Raw genomic sequence first — 21340 nt, 5'->3', positions numbered from 1 at the left:
GGGTGTCCCCAAGGAGGCGTACTATCACCTCTATTGTGGTCTCCTTGATGATCTTTGATGATCTTGGTGGCGTTTACAAGGAGAAGAAATCATCAAAAAATCAAAAATCGACCTCATTGAGTAAGACTACAAATGTTCTATGGATAAGTAAGGCGACATTCGGTAAAAAGTGGCGACTAGAGCCAAAAATGATTCAATGGATTTATACGGCGATTGTTAAACCCAGAATTTCATATGCCGCATTAATATGGTCGCAGAAAAGGTGGCCAAAAGAAAGGGTGCGTGGTTCAGAAAAAGTTGGAAAAACTTCAAAGATTGGCTACTCTTTCAATAACTGGTGCAAAGAGAAGCACGCCGAATAAAGCGCTAGACGCTTTGCTTCACGTGCTACCATTGGATCAATTTATACAGTTGGAAGCAGAGAAGAGTGCTTTGAAGATCAAAAGAGATTCAAACCTCTTCGAAGGTGACCTAAGTAAAAGGACGTCTTAGTATTAGCATAGCATAGCATAGCATATGTGATTGTACAAATCGTGGGTGGCTATACAATGTTCAATTGAGCAATCTACTGTATATTGTCGCAAATTGGTACTTGGGATTAGTACCTTTTCCTATACAGTAGCAGTTGTATACCTGGCCACGTCCTTACAATCACGGAAGGAAAGAAAGGAATGTTAGTTCAACATCTACTAGTGAAGATGCAGGGAACCCATACTATCTTCATAGATGTCTCGGGAAGGAAAATTTGTGTTAGTGGGTAAGGTGAATAATAGGGAGCTCTATTCGACAATATAGAGCGTTTGTCAATAACAGTATATGCTGAAACAATATTAAAATATATTCATCAATTTACTTACGAACCGTCCAAAGGAGGACAAAGTAAGTAGCCTGGATTTTACAAATGTTTCGCATTATTTTTATACAAAACACAAATTAAAATCAGAACCAAAAACTCGGATTTTACGAATGTTCTAAATCCTACCTGAAGCACGTCCGATCACGCACCAATTGTTTACTCACTCGGCCGCGCGAACTATTTGCTTACTGAGCAGAAAAACGACAAAACAGGCACTGACGGCCGCGCAATGCAGCACACTATATTTCGGCAAATCGCGCGATCGTTCTGCCGTCCGAAACAAGAGCCAACTCGCACTGAACTAATTAACTTTATTACCGGCCGCGTAATGCAAAACACAAAATTTCGACAGATCGCGTGATCGTTCTACTAAGTAAAAGGACATCTTAGAATTCTACACAAAATAAATACCAACTCACTTATCACAAACAATGATGACTGGATGAGGAGAAGATACAATTTTTATCGTTGTTTTAATGTAATTAAACTTGATAGAAATACATGGGCAAACGATGGACCAAATCTTCGCTCAGGATCAATTGTATTTTACACCAATCGATGTTTCAAAGCTGAACAATCACGTTGGAGCAGGCGTGACTGGCCCAGGGATAAATATTTCTATTCCTATGGGCAAATGGCCAACTGTTTTCCAAGCTGCAGTTCAGTTTATTCTTAAATGCTTTAAATTATGCTTACGCAGAAAATATTTAAATATTTGCATAATGTCTGACAGTCAAGCGCACCTCAAGAGAATTTCCGTTGCCGCCACATTGGTTTTCGTTTCCGCCATCGTCGGTCCCACGTCTGACGTCACCGCTACATTAGTCGTCGCCAAAGTCATCGCATCCACAATCTCTGCCGTCGCCACCACCATCTCCGCCGTCGCCACCACCGCCACGTCCAGTACAGCCACCACGAACCACCACGAAGCGAGGTCTACATAGCCACTAGAAGAAGAGGTTTGCTAGAAAACAGGTTAGAACACTTATTACTTTATATAAATAATCCAGTGCGCGCACGAAATAGGGTATAGCCAGGAAAGCCAATTATTGTACCCAACTCAGTTGACAATATAGATACCATTACCTTTAAATTCAGCACCAACATTTTAGTGATCGAAAACCAAATTTCAGAATCTCTTTCCTAGCGTTTTGCAGTAGAGTGAATCGCTCCTTTACCCGCCCTGAGAGGGTTAACCGGGCAATCCTTTTAACACGCGTTTCCACATCACACTCAGGTGTGTTGGCGCATAAGTGGAAATAGTTCCCCATTCCATTAGGATCGGAGGAAGTCGGTCGCTATAGAAGTGTTGCTGTGCGGGTTTTGATCATTTAGCCCGTCCGTGATAAACGCAAGCACGCTACAAAAATTGCCCTAGCTGAAGCAGGACGACCTTGGCCGAAGCAATTCATTAGTTCTTTTAGTATCGTATCGTGTCGGCCGAAGCCGAAGTCCTAAATTCTGTTACAATGCTTTGAAATCAGCAACATGCAGATCTAAACTTGTTTGGGTATGTGTTCAGTCACTCCAAACCTTGGGTAGTCGTAACAAAGTGAACCTGTATTAGGTTCCTGGTCATTGTGGCATTCAATGCAATAAACAAGCTGATATGCTGGCCAGACTTGGTTCATCTCGACAATTCATAGGTCCCGAACCATTTTGTGGCGTATCTGCGTGTTCTCTTCGAATGGAACTCAAATCTTGGGAAAATTCTAAAATAGAGGACATTTGGAAAAACACATTGATTGCGAGGCAGTCTAAACGTTTCATCACACCATATTTATCACTCGCAAAATTTTAGATCTTTCAAAAAAAGATTTTAACACATACACAGGTCTTATAACAGGCCATTGCCTGAGCCGATATCACTTGAAGCTGTTAGGAAAACTTCAAGATGATGTGTGTTCTTTTCAGCCGCATACATGTAGAAGACTCGGAACATCTGTTATGCCGTTGTCCGGGAATTTTTAGAAAGAGATTACAGTTCTTCAACAAGGAGCTGATAGAAACCTCAGAAGTTTGGGGAACAAGTCCCAATATGGTAGTACGATTCATCAGAACCGCATTGAGATAACGCTGGTGGTCAAGGTAATGCAATTGTTCTAAATAGTAATGATGCGTCAACTTGACAAAGCTAGATCAAATGATATTCCCCATCACAATAGATCTAATAAATGGTCGCAGTGATTGAAATACCCAACAAGGGAAAGAAAAGCATCAAACGTTTTCATCTATGTTGCAAAGAAAGATTTGCTGCTACTTACACCCAGCTGTTACAGTCCCATGACTATTCCGAAACATCAGCTGAATTGAGCATTTCGGTCTAAGATTCTTGAAATGAAATTCTGACGCAAGAAGAATTTTCGGGTAACCTTTATAAAACTTATAATACCGGAACGGGATTCGAACATAGAACATCAACAAAAATGGCGTTGGAAGATGGACACTCTGGCCCTAACACGACATCGGCTGCATATAGGTTGTTTGTTCCTTAGAAGCTAATCTTTTTGCATTTGTTGATGGCACAAACAGGATCAAAGAAGTAAAAAAAACAAGTAAATCAACTCAAACCGCATCGTGCTTTCGTGTTGTGCGGTTTTTTTTCTCTCCTTACTGAAGGAAGTTTTTAATACTACCCGAAGCTGTTTTAATTTCAACAGTGCTTCTCAGCGCTATTTGTACCCACTGATCCCGTTACGATCTTTGCAAGAACCCGTGCCTTCGTTTTACGTTGGACCCGTTTGCGGAAGTAAAATTCCGACAAGCGGTGGTAATCCTGCAGGGACACCGTTCTGGGAAAAAACCTCCACGAAGGATACGTCTCCACGCTCAACAATGAGCATTAATAAAAACCAGAGGAAGGGGGAGTCTCTGAATTCTCCACGTCCTTCAAAGAAACAAGGTTTTAAGACTGTCCTGCCAAATCGCGGGAAAAATAGAAGGAAGCTTGAGACTGCAGATATTCCTTCTAACTCTAAATAATTCTTCTCCAATCGAACTGAGCAATCAGTTCGTTATGATTCATGACGAAATTGAGCAAATCGAATCTACCTCTAGCCCAGGTGATTCGATCCATGCGAAAAGGCAAAAGATTCCGCCAATTGTGGTAACTGGTATTTTGAGTAACCTTCAGGGGATTAAGGTTTCATTTTAAATTTCCAGGAAGGGTAACTGCCGCGTTTTGCCGGGATCCTTTGACGATTGCAAACGTCTTCCTAGGTGTTTAACTGAGAAGCGCCATAAATTCTTCACATACGACGACAAAACTGAGCGATTGTACAAAGTCTTCTTGAAAGGTCTCCCTGGTGATGATAAATCACTGAATGAGGTTAAAATTGAAATTTCTCATTTACTTGGATTTTCACCAGTCCAAGTAATTAATATGAAAAAGAAATCTCGCTCTGGTACTTTCTAGCGGGGTGTTTCTCAATAATGTTATTCAGTTCACTTTAGCAAAAGTGAGCTAAATAATATGAAAAGTTTGGAAAAGGCCTGTATTATGTCCCATGTCCGTATTACATGGGAACATTTCCGCAGGCCTGGGGGAAATTTCCAAACCCCCACTCAGTGCCGTAAGTGCCAAAAGCGGGGTCACGGAACAAAACATTGCCGCATGGATGCATGATTTGTGGTGGAACCTCTCACGCCAAAGACGCCTGCCCTGTGAGAAAAGATTCCAATAAATTTAAATGTGCCAATTGTGAGGTTAATCAAAAATCCAATTTCTGAGAATGCCCTTCACGCACAAAGTTTTAAATTCCCGTGCAAAATTGATGACGGGAAATTCCAATAGGATCCCAGATTCGCCGGGTAAACATATTTCAAACGCTCAAAATCCGCAATCATTTGCCGGTCGAGTAATTCATTCCCACCACAATCAACGAACAAATTTTGCTCCTACCTCTCACCTTTTCAAACATGCCCTCCTATGCAAGTCAGCTTCCGACTTTGATTTTCTAAATGAACAATTGCATCACATGATTGATGCAATGTTCAAAGCAAATACCAAAACTGAAGCTGTTCAGCTTACTATCAAATTTACTGAAAAAAAGGTAATTGGACTTCGTTTCAATGGATCCAAATAATTCTTTGAAAATTTTAAATTGGAATGCCCGCTCTTTAAAGGGTAAGGAAGATGAATTATTCAACTTCCTATCAGTTTATAATGTGCACCTTGCCATTATAACTAAAACACATTCAAAACCTTTCATCAAAAGTAATCCAAATAATTATATTTACCGAAATGATCCTTTTGACAGCACCTGTGGTGGGGTCGCCATTGTCATTAATAGACGTATCAAACATAAATTATATTCTTCGTTTGAAACCAAAGTTTTCGAAACCTTTGGAGTTTCTGTTGAAACAAATTTTGGACAATTTGCTTTTATTGCTGCCTACTTGACTTTTCAGTGCAATGGGCAGCAAAGGAATTTGTTGAGAGCTGACCTTCAAATTCCAGCTCGCAACATATCCAAATTTTTCATAATTGGTGACTTCAATGCCAAACACCGTTCATCGAATAATGTCCAAAGCAATTTCAATGGTCAAATTTTATTTGAAGATTGTTCTATGGGATATTATACTATTCAATATCCTAATAGACCAACTTGTTTTTCTTCCAGTCGAAATCCTTCTACAATTGGTTTAGTTTTAACGGATTCAAGTCAGCTGTGTAGCCAATTGCTAACTTATGCTGACTATCACTCTGACCACCTTCCTGTGACGTTTGAAATCTTACAAGAAGCCATTAACAATCCAATCAGCTCTACTTTTAATCATCTTAGAGCTGATTGGGATTTATATAATACATATATCGATAAGAATTTTGAAGTTGATATTCCTCTCGATACCAAAAATGCTTTTGTATTTTTGACAAATTTAATTGTCGAAGCCAGAGGCATTGCAATTCCTAAATGTGAAATTAAATTCAACTCCATCATTATTGACGACGATCTTCAGCTACTGATCCGTCTTAAAATGTGAGAAGAAGGCAGTACCAAAAAACTCGTGATCCCGGGTTGAAAGTTATCTGGCGAGATTTGCAAAATGAAATTAAAAAATGTTTCGCTATTCTGAGAAATACCAACTTTGAGAATAATGTTTCAAAGTAGGATCCCGGTTCGAAACCCTTTTGGAAATTAACGAAAATTCTTAAAAAAAACCTCAAAAGCCAATTCCAGCGCTTAAAGAGGAAAATAAAATTTTATTAACAAAAGTCGAAAAGGCACCAAAACATGCTCAGCAGTTCGAGAGTGCCCATAATTTTAGTCTAGGTCTCACTAGTCCAATTGAGGATCAGGTTACACGGAGCTTCAAAGACATTGTCAATCAGGAGAATGTTTTTTACCCTTCGTTTTGAACTAGTTTGGATAAAGTGAGATCTATTAATAGAAAATTTAAAAATATGAAAGCTCCGGGTGATGATGGTAATAATGGTATTTTAAATATTTTCAATTAGCATACTTCCCAGATAAATGGAAAAACGCCAAAGTTGTTCCAATTTTGAAGCCGGACAAAAATCCAGCTGAGGCTTCTAGTTATCGCCCAATCAGTTTGCTTTCTTCAATAAGCAAACTATTCGAAAAGATTATTATAATAGAATGCTGGTTTATATTATGACAATTCTATTTTTGCTGATGAGCAATTTTGCTTTCGCCATGGGCATTCAACAACTCATCAGTTATTAAGAGTTACGAATTTAATTCGACTCAATAAATCTGAAGGATACTCGACTGGAGTTGCTCTTCTTGATATAAAGAAAGCATTTGACAGTGTTAGGCATGAAGATTTGATTGTAAAATTGATGAATTTTAATTTTCCTCTCTACATTATTAAACTGATCCAAAATTATTTATCAGATCGCTCACTGCAGGTAAACTATCAGAATTCCAAATCTAATAGATTACCTGTAAGGGCTGGGGTTCCCGAAGGCAGCATACTGGGGCCCATATTGTATAACATTTACTTCTGACTTACCTGATTTACCACCAGGGTGTCAAAAATCTTTGTTTGCAGATAACACGGCCCTTTCAGCCAAAGGACGAAGCCTTCGTGTCATTTGTAGTAGATTGCAAAAAAGTTTAAATATTTTCTCCACTTACTTGCGAAAATGGAAGGCTTCCAGGCTCCAAAGGCTTCCAAAACTCAGCTTATAATTTTCCCACATAAGCCGAGAGCTTCTTACTTGAAACCTTATAGCAGACATATTGTCGCTATGAATGGGGTTCCAATTAATTGGTCTAGCGAAGCTAAATATTTAGGACTTCTGCTAGATCAAAAATTAACTTTCAAAAGTCACATTGAAGGCATTCAAGCCAAATGTAACAATTATATTAAGTGTCTATGTCCACTTATAAACAGAAAATCAAAACTTTGTCTTAAGAACAAACTTTTGATTTACAAACAAATTTTTAGATCTGCCATGTCGTATGCTGTGCCAATATGGACTAGTTGCTGCAATACCAGAAGAAGGCACTTCAGAGAATTCAAAATAAAATTTTGAAAATGATTCTGAAGTTGCCTCCATGGTATAGTATCAATGAACTTCATAGAATTTCTAATATTGAGACATTGCAACAAATGTTCAACAAAATAATTTCCAATTTTAGACAAAAAATCGTTGCAATCTTCTATTGCCACGATTAGCTCTTTGTACCCTTAGTATATAGTAGGTTAAATTTAGTTTAAGTTTAAAACATTGTAATTCCTTCATGGTTCAATTCAACCAGAGGAAAAATCCTAACTGCCAGAGGCGATTGAAATGTATTAATAATAACTTAAAATGATAATAAAATTAGTTAAAAAAAAGAGTAAATCAACTTTTTGCGGCACTGGTAGTCTGGGAAAAATTGTTATCTCTCATTAGACTTTTTTTTTCTTTTATGCAAAAATCAAAATGATTTCTCTGCAGAAATCTGTGTGAGGGAGCATTCTCTGCTCGTACAACTCGTGCTGAAAAAATCATCTTCTTGCAACTAGTTGCACAAACTACTATCAAACTTACAACATATGTTTTCTGTGTTGGTTAAACATCACTCCAGTTGCCATCAAAAACGCGACGTGAAGGCTGGGCTGGATCCCATATTTGGATCCATCATTATCCTCCAGTTCTTACAGAATGTTCGTTACTTCTACTGCTACTAGCTCCCGGTGTGTTAGTTCTGCAGTTCCAGCTTGACATACTTAACCCAAACCACTGACACACCTAAAATCTTAACAGTATCCCATATCTGGAAATCTGCTTCTCTATCAAGATGAATCAGGAAAACTAAGAAAAACAAACACGGCACAGCGATGGAGTATAAATATGAAACCGCGAATGCCGCCAGGGAGGAGAAAGGCGGATAAAACCGCGCTTTTAAAATATGACCCTCCGTCCGGTGTCTGTGAGATGCTGTGAAAAGTCTGGTGGAAAAGAACCGCTCAGCTGCCTCCTTCGCAACGGTAACAAGATTCCCTTCCCTTCTCCCGGCCCATTTGACCATGTAGTTTTGAAACGGTTGGTGCTTAGTAAGGTTTTGGAAACGCGCCTGTGGCCGCCTCAGTCACCGTTGGAGAACGGTCCCGTAAAGACCGCTGTCGGGATTTTTTGATCGAATCTGTCGCGAGCTGGCAAGTGCTCTCCGAAGTGGAGAGTTTTCGTGTCACGCAAAAGATTAGGTACACGTGCGTGAGTGCAATATTGTCGTGGCATGTGTGTGACCATTTCCAACCTCTCCGGGTTTGACAGGAACCTGCGACTCTGTGGAAAACGGCACCGCGTACTGCGCTGTCGTTGACTGGATTAATGACTCGACAGCTGCAGCACTAAACCAAACAAAGAAAAGTGGATTACGACGCAAGCCAACCAAACCACATGACAAGGATTACTTTTTTGAGCAACTATCTGGGCATGTCTTGGCGCTTGACGAACGCCCCGTTCCGGTAGTTCATCGACATGTGCGCGTGTGCAGAAACTAAGTAGGAAGTGGTGTTTGTTGTTGGCAGAATAAGTGCTTGCCGAGTGCAAATTAAAAAGATCGCCAACCATATACAGTGTGTCTAGAGCAAAAGTTTTGGAATATACCAACTCGATAGAACCAAATTTCCGAAGAAAATGTGTATGTTTTAGTATACGCGCCGAGGACTCAGAGCTGGATAATTTCGAACCCAGCTGAGAGGAACAACGGGCGATTTACAGCACATATGAAGTGTTAGGAAACACGCTTACTTGAGGCCGGCGAATATGGATATCCGTCGACAGATTTATGAGATAGACGCGATCTTTGTACTGCCTTGAAATTGAACTCTTTGACTAAGAGGTGCATGGAAATTCGACTGTTGGTGTGACAAACTTCTACTGGACAGGATTGCCAGCTACACAGTTGGAAATTTTTAGGGTTACTGACTGTATGAAGAGTTTTAAATTATCACAAGGATTTTTTTTTTGTGAAACCACAGTTATCAAATATTGTCTCCAAATTGGAATTCTAAACTTTACAATGAATGGAACTGCGCGTTGCTTATTCATCCTAATGTAATTACAGGTGTTTCAAGAGTTAAAACGAAACGAAATAGCCTTTAAAATAGATGGCTCTGAGAATAGGATTATTTTGTTGAAGGAAGGTGTAAATCCAAGGCTTCTGTAGCATTCTCAATAAAAAAATAGAAATTATACTTCAACATGGGCTATGTGCATCAAAAATTAAAAAGGATCTCTCAATCGAAGTAATATATAAATTTTGGTGACGTCCCCTAGTTCTTCACTAGTTGGAAAACCTAAAATCTAGATTTTGGTAAAATGTCAAATGAATTTTCCTGTTTTAAGCTCGCGATTATTTGGCGAATGCTCATGAAGACTTGAAAAAACAAATTTTTCGTGAAATGATGATGAAGAAAACTTTTTTTTTTGTGTCTTTATTAAAGAGACTTTAAGCCCGAGGCTAGCTCGTCTCCGATAATGAAGAAAACTCTTTCCGAAACAATTTCGCATGTTGCTCAAACTCTCTGAACATCTTGCATAAGATGACAAGATTGGATGATCGTTTCTTTATTTTGCACTCGAGATTTAGTAATCCTACGCTTTTTGTCTAAGGTGAAGCGGTTCATCTTATTGACGTGAAAATGTAAAGACGTAGAACTGTGAATAAAAAAGAAATAATGTTAATAATATAAGTCAAAGCCATAACGAAGACACGTGCCCAAAAACATGAGCAGAACATTCGGATGGCGTTTGGAGATTACTTTTGGGGACGGAATGTTTTTCTTTAACCGTGACAATGACAACGGTGACTCGGTCGATTTAGCATTAGCCTTTGTGGTGATGTGATCAAAACGGCGAACATGGTTTTCTACTCGCTGAAGTCAGTTGACAGAAATTGTGGGTGGATTTTTCATACAATTTTGTTATTTCTGTCGGCTATTTGTTCTTTATATGCGACGTAAATAAATTTGCATTTCTTGTTTGGGGAAACAATGTTTTTCAATCGTACTATTTGGTCATTTTTTATTAAGAAAATTATTAATCTCTTTTAGTGGAATGTCTTCACCTGTCAAAAGACGAGCTTAGTACTATTCCGTTCGATTCCACCACGTTCCACAACGTACTCGCCTTATGACCAGCATTTCAATTTATTTTATTTTACTCTTTTGCGTTTTACATTTTTAACATAGTAGTAAGGTTTGGCTCTTTCAAACTTTAATTACCTGGTTGTTTTATTTTGAAAAAAGTCTAACAGAATTTTATAGGCTCTATTTTGTTTTGAAACTTATAGCTTTGATAACCTAATTTGGTGAAAGCGTCCTAATTGCTGGTTGGTCCAAGGATACTGCCTGCCTGATGTGCGCATTGAAACTCGCTCGGCCGATTGAAGGCAGGAATATCCTTGCCGTTGAGATTTCCGAGAAGTCGTTACACACTTAATTTTTTTTACCGGGAAAATACCGTAAGATTGAACTGGTTATTTAAGCATAAGCGTGAGCATGATTACCGTGCACTTCGTAGTTATTACTCTGTGCCTGACCAAAACAATCGCTATTGCACAGGAAACCAATGGATGGAGCATGGGAGGAGCTTTCCAACATCATTGTGAACAGTCCGAGTGCCCTAGATGGAAACGATCGCTAGAACATGAAAAGTTAGGGTGAATTACGGAAGAGTCCAAAAATGGCTGCCACACTGGCCGTGGTAACCCTTATCTCGCGTTTTGCTCGCACAAATGTAGATTTATAGGCGCTTAGACATTTGATAACCATTCTTTCGTGTATGCTGCAAGTGAGCAAAGGTGAAAAACTGCTTTTTGTTTTTGCCTGATGTTGAATTTGGAATTAAGTGCCCCTGAAAGCGCTATGTAGATTTGAAATTGGATTCTAACGCGATTCACCCCAAGGGAAGATACAAATGAAGAATAAAACGGCACTCCTGCGTATGAAGCAGAAGCGTTAGCCATGTGATTACAATGCATGTTTTATTCAATCGATCTGGTTTGGCCGAAAAAGTCGAAAAGGTCATCTGGCGAAAAATGTCTTTTTGCTGAAAAGGTCGTTTGATAGAAAGGGCCATTGTGCCAAATAGGTTATAGGACCGAACAGGTAATTTGGCTGAACGGGTCATTTAGCTGAAAAAAATATATTACTGAATAGGTCATTTGAACGACAATACCCTGTGGCCGAAACAATCAATTGTAATTGAACCACGGCTGAAAATGTTGTTTGGCTGAAAATTTCATTTATCTGAACGCAAGAAGTTAGAAGTGAGTCGTCTATTTTCTCAGTTATAAACTCTAACTTCTTTTATCACAGCGGAAAGTGGGAAAACAAAAAATGAGAATGTGAAAAGTGAGATGCTAGAAATGTGACTTCTTACTTCTCATTTCTCACTCCTCATTTTTCGCTCCGCACTCCGTACTTTCCGCAGAGAGAAATTAGAGGCGAAAATGTACAGCGAGAAGTTAGAAGTGAGACAACTCTCTTTTCACTTCCAATTTCTTATTTCTTATCATTTCTTATTTCTCACTTCTCAATTAACATTATTCACTTCATACTTTTCACATTGTTTTTGTTCGTCCAATTGACATTTTCGGTCACATGATCCGTTCATCAAACGACACAAATCTCGCGTGATTTTTGAAAACGTTGTGAGTCCAAAAGAGAGGCTCTCTTTGTTTACTTTCTCTTTCGATTATTACGAAGCCATATCAACATTTACATCGGATTTTTTAACAGAGAACTGAAGAAAAGTGCTTTTTTTAGCGTGTTGATGTGGAAATATTGCATTAAATGCCTAACTAGCTTAGATATTACTGGAAGAGAGCGTAATGAAAAAGAGTCTCTCATTTGAACTTACGACGTTTTCAAAAATCACGCGAGAAATGATCTTTTCGGCCTAAAGACTTGATCGGTTTAACGACATTTTTGACCTTATCGCATGACATTTTTGATCAAACGACTTTTTCAGAAGCTCAGCCAGTTCAGCCAAATGGCATTCGGCGGAATGACTTTTGGCCAAACGATATTTTCCCTTGTGCCTACAGAAGAGGTCATCTGGATGCTTGGCAGCAGCCGACAGTTCATGTTGAAGCGAAGATGAGTTGTCATACCACCTCCTCAGCAAACACAAGATCGTATATCATTGGGAATAAATGTACAAAGTAAAGACCATATGCGTACACTTTGCATGCATTCAAATGGAGGAGTGCGCCTATATCGCCTCCACGTTGTACACTTATACGCTAGCATATGCGATGTTGTATTGGTTGGGTCCCCTCCCTTGGTCGGCTAGTCGAGTCTCACCTTGTTAAAGTCCGGGATGTTGACGTTCACCTTCAGATTTTGGTGCGTTTAGGTGATGAACGTCACGCCTATTTCCTTCTCCTTAAAGAAATTCTTCAGCTCCGATATTTTTTCATAAGTGTCGACCAAGCCAGCCATCTCCAATGGTGAACGAGTCAAAATCCAAGAGGAGGAAACCATTCGCTGGTGCTAGAGTTTGAACCGACGCAGCTGCCGCTGTCAGTCGCTTATGTGGTTGTAACGGCGGAAGGATTAGAATCGCCTGACGGAAAACCGGATAGTCGGATATTGCAGGAATGTAAAGAATAAAAGGATGAGTGCAGGAAACTTTTTCCGGATCTTCAGCAAGTTAGTTTGCTTCGGAAAACCCTTGGTAGTGGCATGTTGGTTGTCACCACAGTTGACTTATTTGGAGTCAGCTATTTCCATTTTGTCACACTCGCCCGTGTGTCGGGCCGATATCGCTCCCAACGCAACGAATGTGTGATTCATTACTCTGTCCAGCTTCAGGTCCTTCCAGATGGTGGAGCCGTGCTCCTGATGTACCTATGGCAGCTCCGATTGCTGCTTCCTATACCTTTTGCCCGACAAAGACGATGTTTAGAGGTGTTGGTCTTGGTCGGCAACCATGTCTCCGGTGTAGACCCGAAGAAAACAATACCAACATGAATACTTTTTTGTAGAGCTCTAAGCTGAAAAGAATGTTAACAAACAGCGCAATGAGATGAAGCTTATTGGAGCTGATGTCGTGAAGAAATAGATCGCAAGTTCCTTACCGACATTGGTCCCGTAGAGTTCCAAAGGGTCAGTAGGGTGCTAATTGGGTCGATTTCTGGTATTAGCTTTAGCTGAAATCGATTTGCACAAATTCGTGGATGTTACAAGCCTAGAATTTAGTATGAAAGTAGCATCGCTTCCATCCGTTTCCACAGAGAACTGCAGAGGTGTAGAGAACTCTACGACCATTCATAGGTGCAAAGGGAAAGGCATTCATAGATAGGGGCCCTCCTTAGCCGTGCGGTAAGACGCGCGGCTACAACGCAAGCCCATGCTGAGGGTGGCTGGATTCGATTCTCGGTGCCGGTCTAGGCAATTTTCGGATTGGAAATTGTCTCGACTTCCTTGTGCATAAAAGTGTCATCGTGCTAGTCTCATGATAATACGAATGCAAAAATGGTAACCTGGCTTAGAAACCTCGCAGTTAATAACTGTGGAAGTGCTTAATGAACACTAAGCTGCGAGGCGGCTCTGTCCCAGTATGGGGATGTAATGCCAATAAGAAGAAAAAGAAGGTGCAAAGGAATGATCTGGAGCTGTTAGTGATGAAGGTACAACAGTAGGAATAGCTTCGGTATAACGTGAAACACAGAAAGAACTAAGAAATACAACTTAAGAATCGATTCATGTGATCTTACCTGGTTCTTACCATAATCATGGGTAGGTCAATGCTTTGACTTTCCCACCCAGGAAGATTCATGCGTACACCACACCCAACACAATTTTGTATGACATTTTTTGTATTAAGCGTTTTGTATCAAATCTCGCATGCAAACCGTTCAGAGGATGTCATACTTGTTATGCCGGCTCATTGCATTAAGTCAGTATATTTGGTTTCAATCAATACATCTAAACGAATCTCGTGGATTATGATAGCCTTTGGTCGCATATTTCCTCATCTGGTATATAGTCCAGATGTTTAAAGTGTCAGCCGAGATGCGCTAAGAGTGCGGGGTCCAGGTTCAACGCCCATCTTAGGCCGATATTTTTATAAGGTAGCTGAGGTTGTCGAGATATACAGTATTTCATTCCTCGATGGGAGGAGTGTAAAAAAAGAATCAATGCAGACACAAACACATAACAAGTTCTTATTTTCTCGTGACCGGAGACCTAATCCAAGGGCCTGCCGTTAATGCAATGTTTGCATATGTCGCAAACTATGGCAAACTGTACGTGAAACTATTGCAAGATTGCAATGCAATCTTAGGTACCAGTACTACAAGTGTCAAACCGATGTTAGTGATGAAACCAAACATACACTACAATATGATGCATGAATTATGACCAATTATGGCTTGTTGAAGCAGCGAGCGAGATGGGCAGACCAGGTGCAAAACGACTTGGCGAGCGTGGGGCGTATCCGAGGATGAAGAGATGCAGCCTCGAACCGTGTATTGTGGCGTCAAATTGTTGATTCAGTGTTATCTGTTTAGATGTAAACTAAATAAATGAAAAAATAAAAAATGAATGGCTTGTTGAAGCATAATTTGGCAATATAATTCAAATGTCTACAGCGCCACTAGCGTTCTCATGCTTCTACCATTATGACGCATGAAAAAGCGATGTTTTGCTTATTAAATTTTATTTCGTGAAAATATATTTGACGCCATTAGCGTTCTAGTGGTAATGCTTCTACCGGCATTAGCAATCTAATACTTACACTCTGAAAATTCTTCAGATCATATTTACCTGAAAACAAATGTGGTTCTTGCGTGATTAATCAGGTGAATCTGACTGGATCTTCCAGTACTAATGGCATGAAGCTTAAAAACAGTTACCGTAATCCGGGGGAACATTGATCAGCTGGGTAACATTGATCAGTTTTACCATTTACAAGAAATGAATAAAATATTATTTCGTGTTATCACAATTATTGATTGTGATTTAGGTATCTTAATCTTGACTAAATTTGCTGTTGAATGATATAACCTTCGGATGAATTTGCATTTTTTTCCGCCAAAATTTGAACAATAAAATCAACAATTATTTTTGAACTCACAGCAAGCTGTGCTTTTTTGGCAACAAGTATGATAACAAAAAAAAATGCTCGTACCTATGGTTGTGTGATAAGCAATCTTATTTTCTTGGTTAATCCATAGTTTTTGTTTCGAAATTTTGATACATATATATATATATATATATATATATATATATATATATATATATATTGTTAATAAACCAGATGATGAAGTCTTTCTCGCAACATCTGATGCACATCGCCTCAGCGTAAGAGATTCTAACTATAAGTGCCTACATTAAAGCGTTTGCATACGCTTTCTCTATGAATAAATGATTGATCAAAGTTACACCAAAATTGAAAAATCAAAAAACTCGACAAAAAACATTTTTAAAATAAGTTTAAAATTATCAAATAATCAAGAACAACAGCCGTTTACGTTCAACACGTAGCAGTACTCGTTTTAAAAATTTGAAAAAAGCTATGATTTCACTTACGGGGGAAGTATGTACAAAACAATAAAAAAAAATGATCAATGTTCCCCTGGATTACGGTACGTGTTTGATCAGGTGAACCTGACGTGATATATACGTACTGGTGGTTAAGTCAACTTTTAGCGAAAGCTTTACGACAGCAGGTAACCAATACAAGGGTTGCAATATATTGCAATTGTCTGCCCGTAAATAGTTGTCCGAGTAGCACAATTCACACTGATTTCGGTTGCTGCAACTCAAATGTGACCGAATTTGGTTGCATATAAGTTACTGCAACTATTCTACAACATTCGCGTTGTTGATGCATTGAAGCAAAATAATGTTTTGATAAAAAATACTAGAACAAAAGATCGGCGAAGACGCCATCTGGTTTCCAATTGAACCGCCAAAAGGGGTTCCAATTCAACTTGTTTACATTGTGCAGCCATAAGAAGCAAGTGATGAGAGTATTATTTTCACGATTTCATGCATTTTAATACGTTTCCATTTCAACAGTTTTTAACTTATCGCAGGAATACTGTTGAAGAAAACATCAAAGTTACCAGCGGATGTCGAATGAAATTTATCAGATTTGTTGAGAAATGATGTCAATTAGGATCGCTGAGAGTTTGAAACCAGTTTCTTGCTGGAAAAATGCTAAAATTTCCGCTGTTTTTTAATAAAGTTAAAATTTTTTTAAAAGGATAGCCCACCCTTGGAACCTAGAATAGAAATCTTATACTAACGCTACCGGAAAACTGTAGTTCTAGACTTTCATGTAGCTTCTTTCGCATCATTTTTCAACGAATCTCATACATTTTATCCGAACTCCGTTGATTTTTTCCAAGGAGGAAAATGAGAAACCTCTGCCTAGATGCACCTGAAATATCAATTACCTCTGCGAAGTCTATGTATGTTTAGGTTATGTGCCGTTCATTCTGACGGGAGTGTCAAGTCACTCTCAATTGAAAAATAATGATGGATGAAAACTTGTTTTCAGGTAAATCTGACGAGAAGACTGGTTGCAATGCAGATCACATCAACACAATCTCACTTAAATTGTTTACGTGGATATACATCAGAGCGTTAATGAATAAAGCTTCCAGTGAATGATTAAATTTGTTATGATTAAATCATTCAACTCTATGATTAAAGATTATGAATAATGATTTATTCGTTTTTGACAATGAATCATGATTAAGATTAACGATTAAATAAATTTTTGACAATGATAAACGATTATGATAAATGAATAAAACGTTTGGAGTGTGATTAACGATTATCAATCATGATTAAATGTTGACACAATATGTGTATGATTAATGATTAACGATCGATATGATTAATGATTAATGATTATGAATAATCAAATTGAATGATTTGCATAGTGATAAAAAAGCAAGTAATCTTTATTCTAAATTGGGTTATTAAAAAGTATAAAAATTATATGATTATGATTCAAGATTAATGAATAAAAGCGAGGTATGCAATGATTAAAATGGATGCATAATGAATAAACTCAAAACAATTATGAATATGATTAGTGATTAATGATTAAATGTAAAATTCTATGATTAACGATTACTGATTAATGATTGAATCGAATTTTTTGTATGATTATGATTAATGAAAAATTATTAAAACACCCATTATTCATTAATCATGATTAAATCTATGATTAATCAGTAATGCTCTGATACATATTCACCAAGCATTTTGGTAAAAGTTTCGTAAATTTTAGGGGAACATTACTAACTAACAATCGTCTTTTGTCCAAAACAGATTTGTTACGTGGGGCCCTCCTTAGCCGTGCGGTAAGACGCGCGGCTACAAAGCAAGACCATGCTGAGGGTGGCTGGGTTCGATTCCCGGTGCCGGTCTAGGCAATTTTCGGATTGGAAATTGTCTCGACTTCCCTGGGCGTAAAAGTATCATCGTGTTAGCCTCATGATATACGAATGTAAAAATGGTAACTTGTCTTAGAAACCTCGCAGTTAATAACTGTGGAAGTGCTTAATGAACACTAAGCTGCGAAGCGGCTCTGTCCCAGTGTGGGGATGTAATGCCAATAAGAAGAAGAAGAAGAAGATTAGCTACGTGATTTTTCACGTGAAAATAACGTGATGATTTTTTAGAGTGTATGTATCTACTAGTGTAGCTAATGGCAAATCGACAATCCAAATCCGATTGAACGCCTTAATGTCGAGTGACAATAAGTGACAGTAAACCTTATGCAGGAGGCTTCCAGAAGCACTGAAGTACACAACAATAAGGTCGTTAATTTTTTTCAACTACTTCCGAAGCAGACGATTGACAATCTGCAATTTTATATGGGAGTCATGGAAATATGAAATGGCATGATATAGAAAATGGGGATTTAGAACGTTATAAAAAAAATGTAGTCAAACAAATTTAAGTTTGTGGGGTTAGAAATTCAACAATCTTGAGCATTAACTGCTTATTCGAAAAATATATAAAAATCGAGATATCATATCTCCCAAGTAACATTTTAAGTTTTATAACGCTCTTGAAGACCACAATTTACTCTACGAGAGTGTGATAAAATCAGTATAAAACCAAAATGTTACTAGGGCTATTTTGTGTGCTTTTAAAATTCTAACCCCTCAAGATTTTATTGAAAAACATCTTTAATTTTTGTTTTGTAACAAAAATATATTTCAAATTTAAAATTTCAATTATTCTACTTTTTCTTTCGATGACAGCTGGCGGTCTTCTCCTCTTCTATGGACGAGGTCTTATACTGAAGATTGGTATCAGGCCTCTCCTCCACATATTTGCGATGCAGCGCTCGCACCAACTAGGGAAAGGTTTTTCAGGGGAACGTTCTCAATCTCCTTGGTTTTCACCGATTTTCCATAGCTTTCGGATGGTAAAATGTCAAGTTCCTTCATTGCGAATCGATGGTTAATCGTTCAGCACGAGGGCGATCTTGGTATGTACATGCATGTTCGCTCGTGCTCTGTACAGCGAGTAATGTTTTTTCGTCAGTGGTGTAAAAAATATGTACATCAGCCTGCGTGCTCGAGTGTTAATGGTAGAAGGTTCGTTGAATGGTAACGGCAAAGTTAGAGGGGCCTACATTTTCTTCTGTCAGGAAGGGCTGTAATACTGCATGATGACCAGAAACGCCAAGTGTGCTCCTCAGAGGGCTGCAAGCCTTTTTAGAAAAGAAAAAAAAAGTGTTCTCTTAGCGCCTCCTACATTGACGTTGATTTTGAACCAGAGCATGTTGAAATTGTGAAGTTGAAAAATTGAAAAAGTCTCCCAGCAAACATTTCAAGCTGAATAAGCTAGTTTTTGGCTGAAGAAGCTTTCTTTGAGCTAAATAAACCCTTCATCAGCTTCCAATGTTTGTTGGGCTAATTTGCTCTTGGGATTGTTTAAAGAATCTTTGGGTATTTTTACTGGCCATAGCTCTATGGGTAACACCAAAACACAATTTAAATATATAGTTTGCCACCCGAGAGTCATACATTTAACGAATGAAACTTTCATAATGATTTTACTATAGTTAAAATTTTATATTTAATATTTAAACATATGTTTTGCTATGTCAGAAACTCGATTATGCATATGCACAACATGTGATAGATTTAGTTTGGAAAAGGTATTGGAGGGTAACCGTTCCCTTCGGTGGGGTTTGATCCCACGAAACCAGTATGCTAAACAGGTGCTTTCCCTACTATATTTATCTATATGTGAAAAACAAATAAATGGTGAATGACAATTTTGGGGAATACTTTTAGCAATGCGGGTATATTCGCACGGGACTGAAACGAAATATTTTTTCCATCGCCTGAGCTTAAACGAAAACGAATAGCCAATGCATCTTGTATATGACAAATAGAAAAATAAGCTGCAATATACATGTTAGAAGTGAAATATAAATGTGTAGCCAAAAAGTCAGCGGAAAAGTGCAACCATAAATTATCAAAAAGGAAAAAAAAGTTGAAAATGATTAATCTGAGAAAGCTGGGTGACATGTAATTCTGGAAGAAAACCTCGGGCATTGAGAGATTTTTTTTTTAATGGATGCAGTGAACGTAAGCACAAACGTGAAATGAAAAAAATCTGAAACGAGGTGTCCCGCGACGGAGTATCGTCTTTTTAAACCTAGATGTGAAGTGTCCCCCCAGATAGCTTGGGGTAAAATATTTATATTTTCGTTTGCTTCTGCTGTGATAAATTAGTGTCGGCGATACGCACACCCAAATGTTGGACAGCATGAGCTTGTACGAGGAAGAGTGGAGCCGGACGGAGATCATCACCACGGTGGGTTTGTTTGGACCTAAGTACACTTATTCTTCTGTTTGGCACTTTCACAATTATGAGTTTTTAATAGCTTCGCAACTTTGGCCGATTCCATGCAATATAAGTCGTCATAAAGTATTTCACCGGTGTGATTTGTTTGAAAATCGTCGAAAAATTTCGACTCGATGTTTTAGAATTAGGTTGCTCTAAAAATATTACATAAACAAGCAGCGCCGCTGCATATGTGGCACGGGCATGGGCGGGCGAAACCGGCTGATTCGATCCATAAATACACATAATGTTTCTAAAAATACTCCAAACTTCTTCCTATTTCTTGTATTTGGAGCTTGGAGGAAGGCATTGGAAGCGGCTGCAGTTGGAAGGAAGATGAAGCGGTAGCTGTGTGGGTGGAAGCGAGGAAGCATTGTGGCAGTTCGCGGGGTGCAGTCTAACAATGTGAGGAATACGAATCACATATGGCGGAAGGAAAATCGGTTGTCTGCATTTCATTGCAGTGTGAGTAGGGAATGGGACGTGTTATGAAACGCATCAACCTAGTTAACATTTAATATACTAGGATCGCTTTTTACGTGGTTTGTTTTTGGTAAATACAGCCTTTAGGTTTATCAAAACATTGAGTTTACTTCACGTAAAAATCTACAAAAAATTGAAAAAGAAAACAAGATGTGTTTAAAAAGCTGTTGCATTAACAGGTATGCACAAACTGCTTCACAATGGATTAAAAATGAGTTTTTTGTTCGGCTATATAATAGAAAACCAAAATTTTGCTAAGGGCCTTTCAGAATTGATTCTGGCAACGACGGTCCTCCGGCGTTTGCGTAGGTCAAATATGCCACCTGTACTATAGGTAAATATGTTTACCCATTCCTTCAGCAAAGATATAAAATATATTTAATCATAAGTCATTGGTTATTTTCTACTATCCTCCCTACAGTCTTTCTGGTTCATGCCGCTCGTTCAGTATTTCCCAGTTCGATTGTTGATCGACCTGAATTTTGAATCTGTTTGGGTAAATTGTAGGTGACACAGATGCAACACTCTCCGGTGGAGACGCATGGTCACTTGATAGACACTTGAATGAGTCTCTTTTCTAGTTACAAAACAAATCAATGCGCTAACTCCAAACTACATTTAATGTAGCAAATCTATGTAAGTGGCACATTCTCTCCGTAAGCTACTATCGTTACATTTTCGATGTATTCATTTATTTAGTCT

At 38.5% G+C, this 21340-nt stretch overlaps 1 protein-coding gene across 15 annotated transcripts in view; it reads left to right on the top strand.

Annotated features, from left to right (window-relative positions):
- LOC134205546 (tropomodulin-1) overlaps positions 1-21340 on the top strand; it is a 210870-nt gene that overhangs the window by 51326 nt on the left and 138204 nt on the right. Inside the window, exon 1 of one of the 15 annotated variants that reach the window (XM_062680855.1) lies at positions 19650-20125. The exons of the other annotated variants lie outside the window; for them this stretch is intronic. Coding sequence (XP_062536839.1) covers positions 20066-20125 — 60 coding nt within the window. The 5' untranslated portion in view covers positions 19650-20065. Of the gene's footprint in view, positions 1-19649; positions 20126-21340 lie in introns of those variants that run through there. 15 annotated transcript variants of the gene reach the window in all.

This window comes from Armigeres subalbatus, chromosome 1, assembly GCF_024139115.2.
Source record: "Armigeres subalbatus isolate Guangzhou_Male chromosome 1, GZ_Asu_2, whole genome shotgun sequence".
Classification (NCBI taxonomy): domain Eukaryota; kingdom Metazoa; phylum Arthropoda; class Insecta; order Diptera; family Culicidae; genus Armigeres; species Armigeres subalbatus.
Note: the sequence above shows the minus strand (reverse complement) of the source record. Positions and strands in the feature narration are given on the sequence as shown.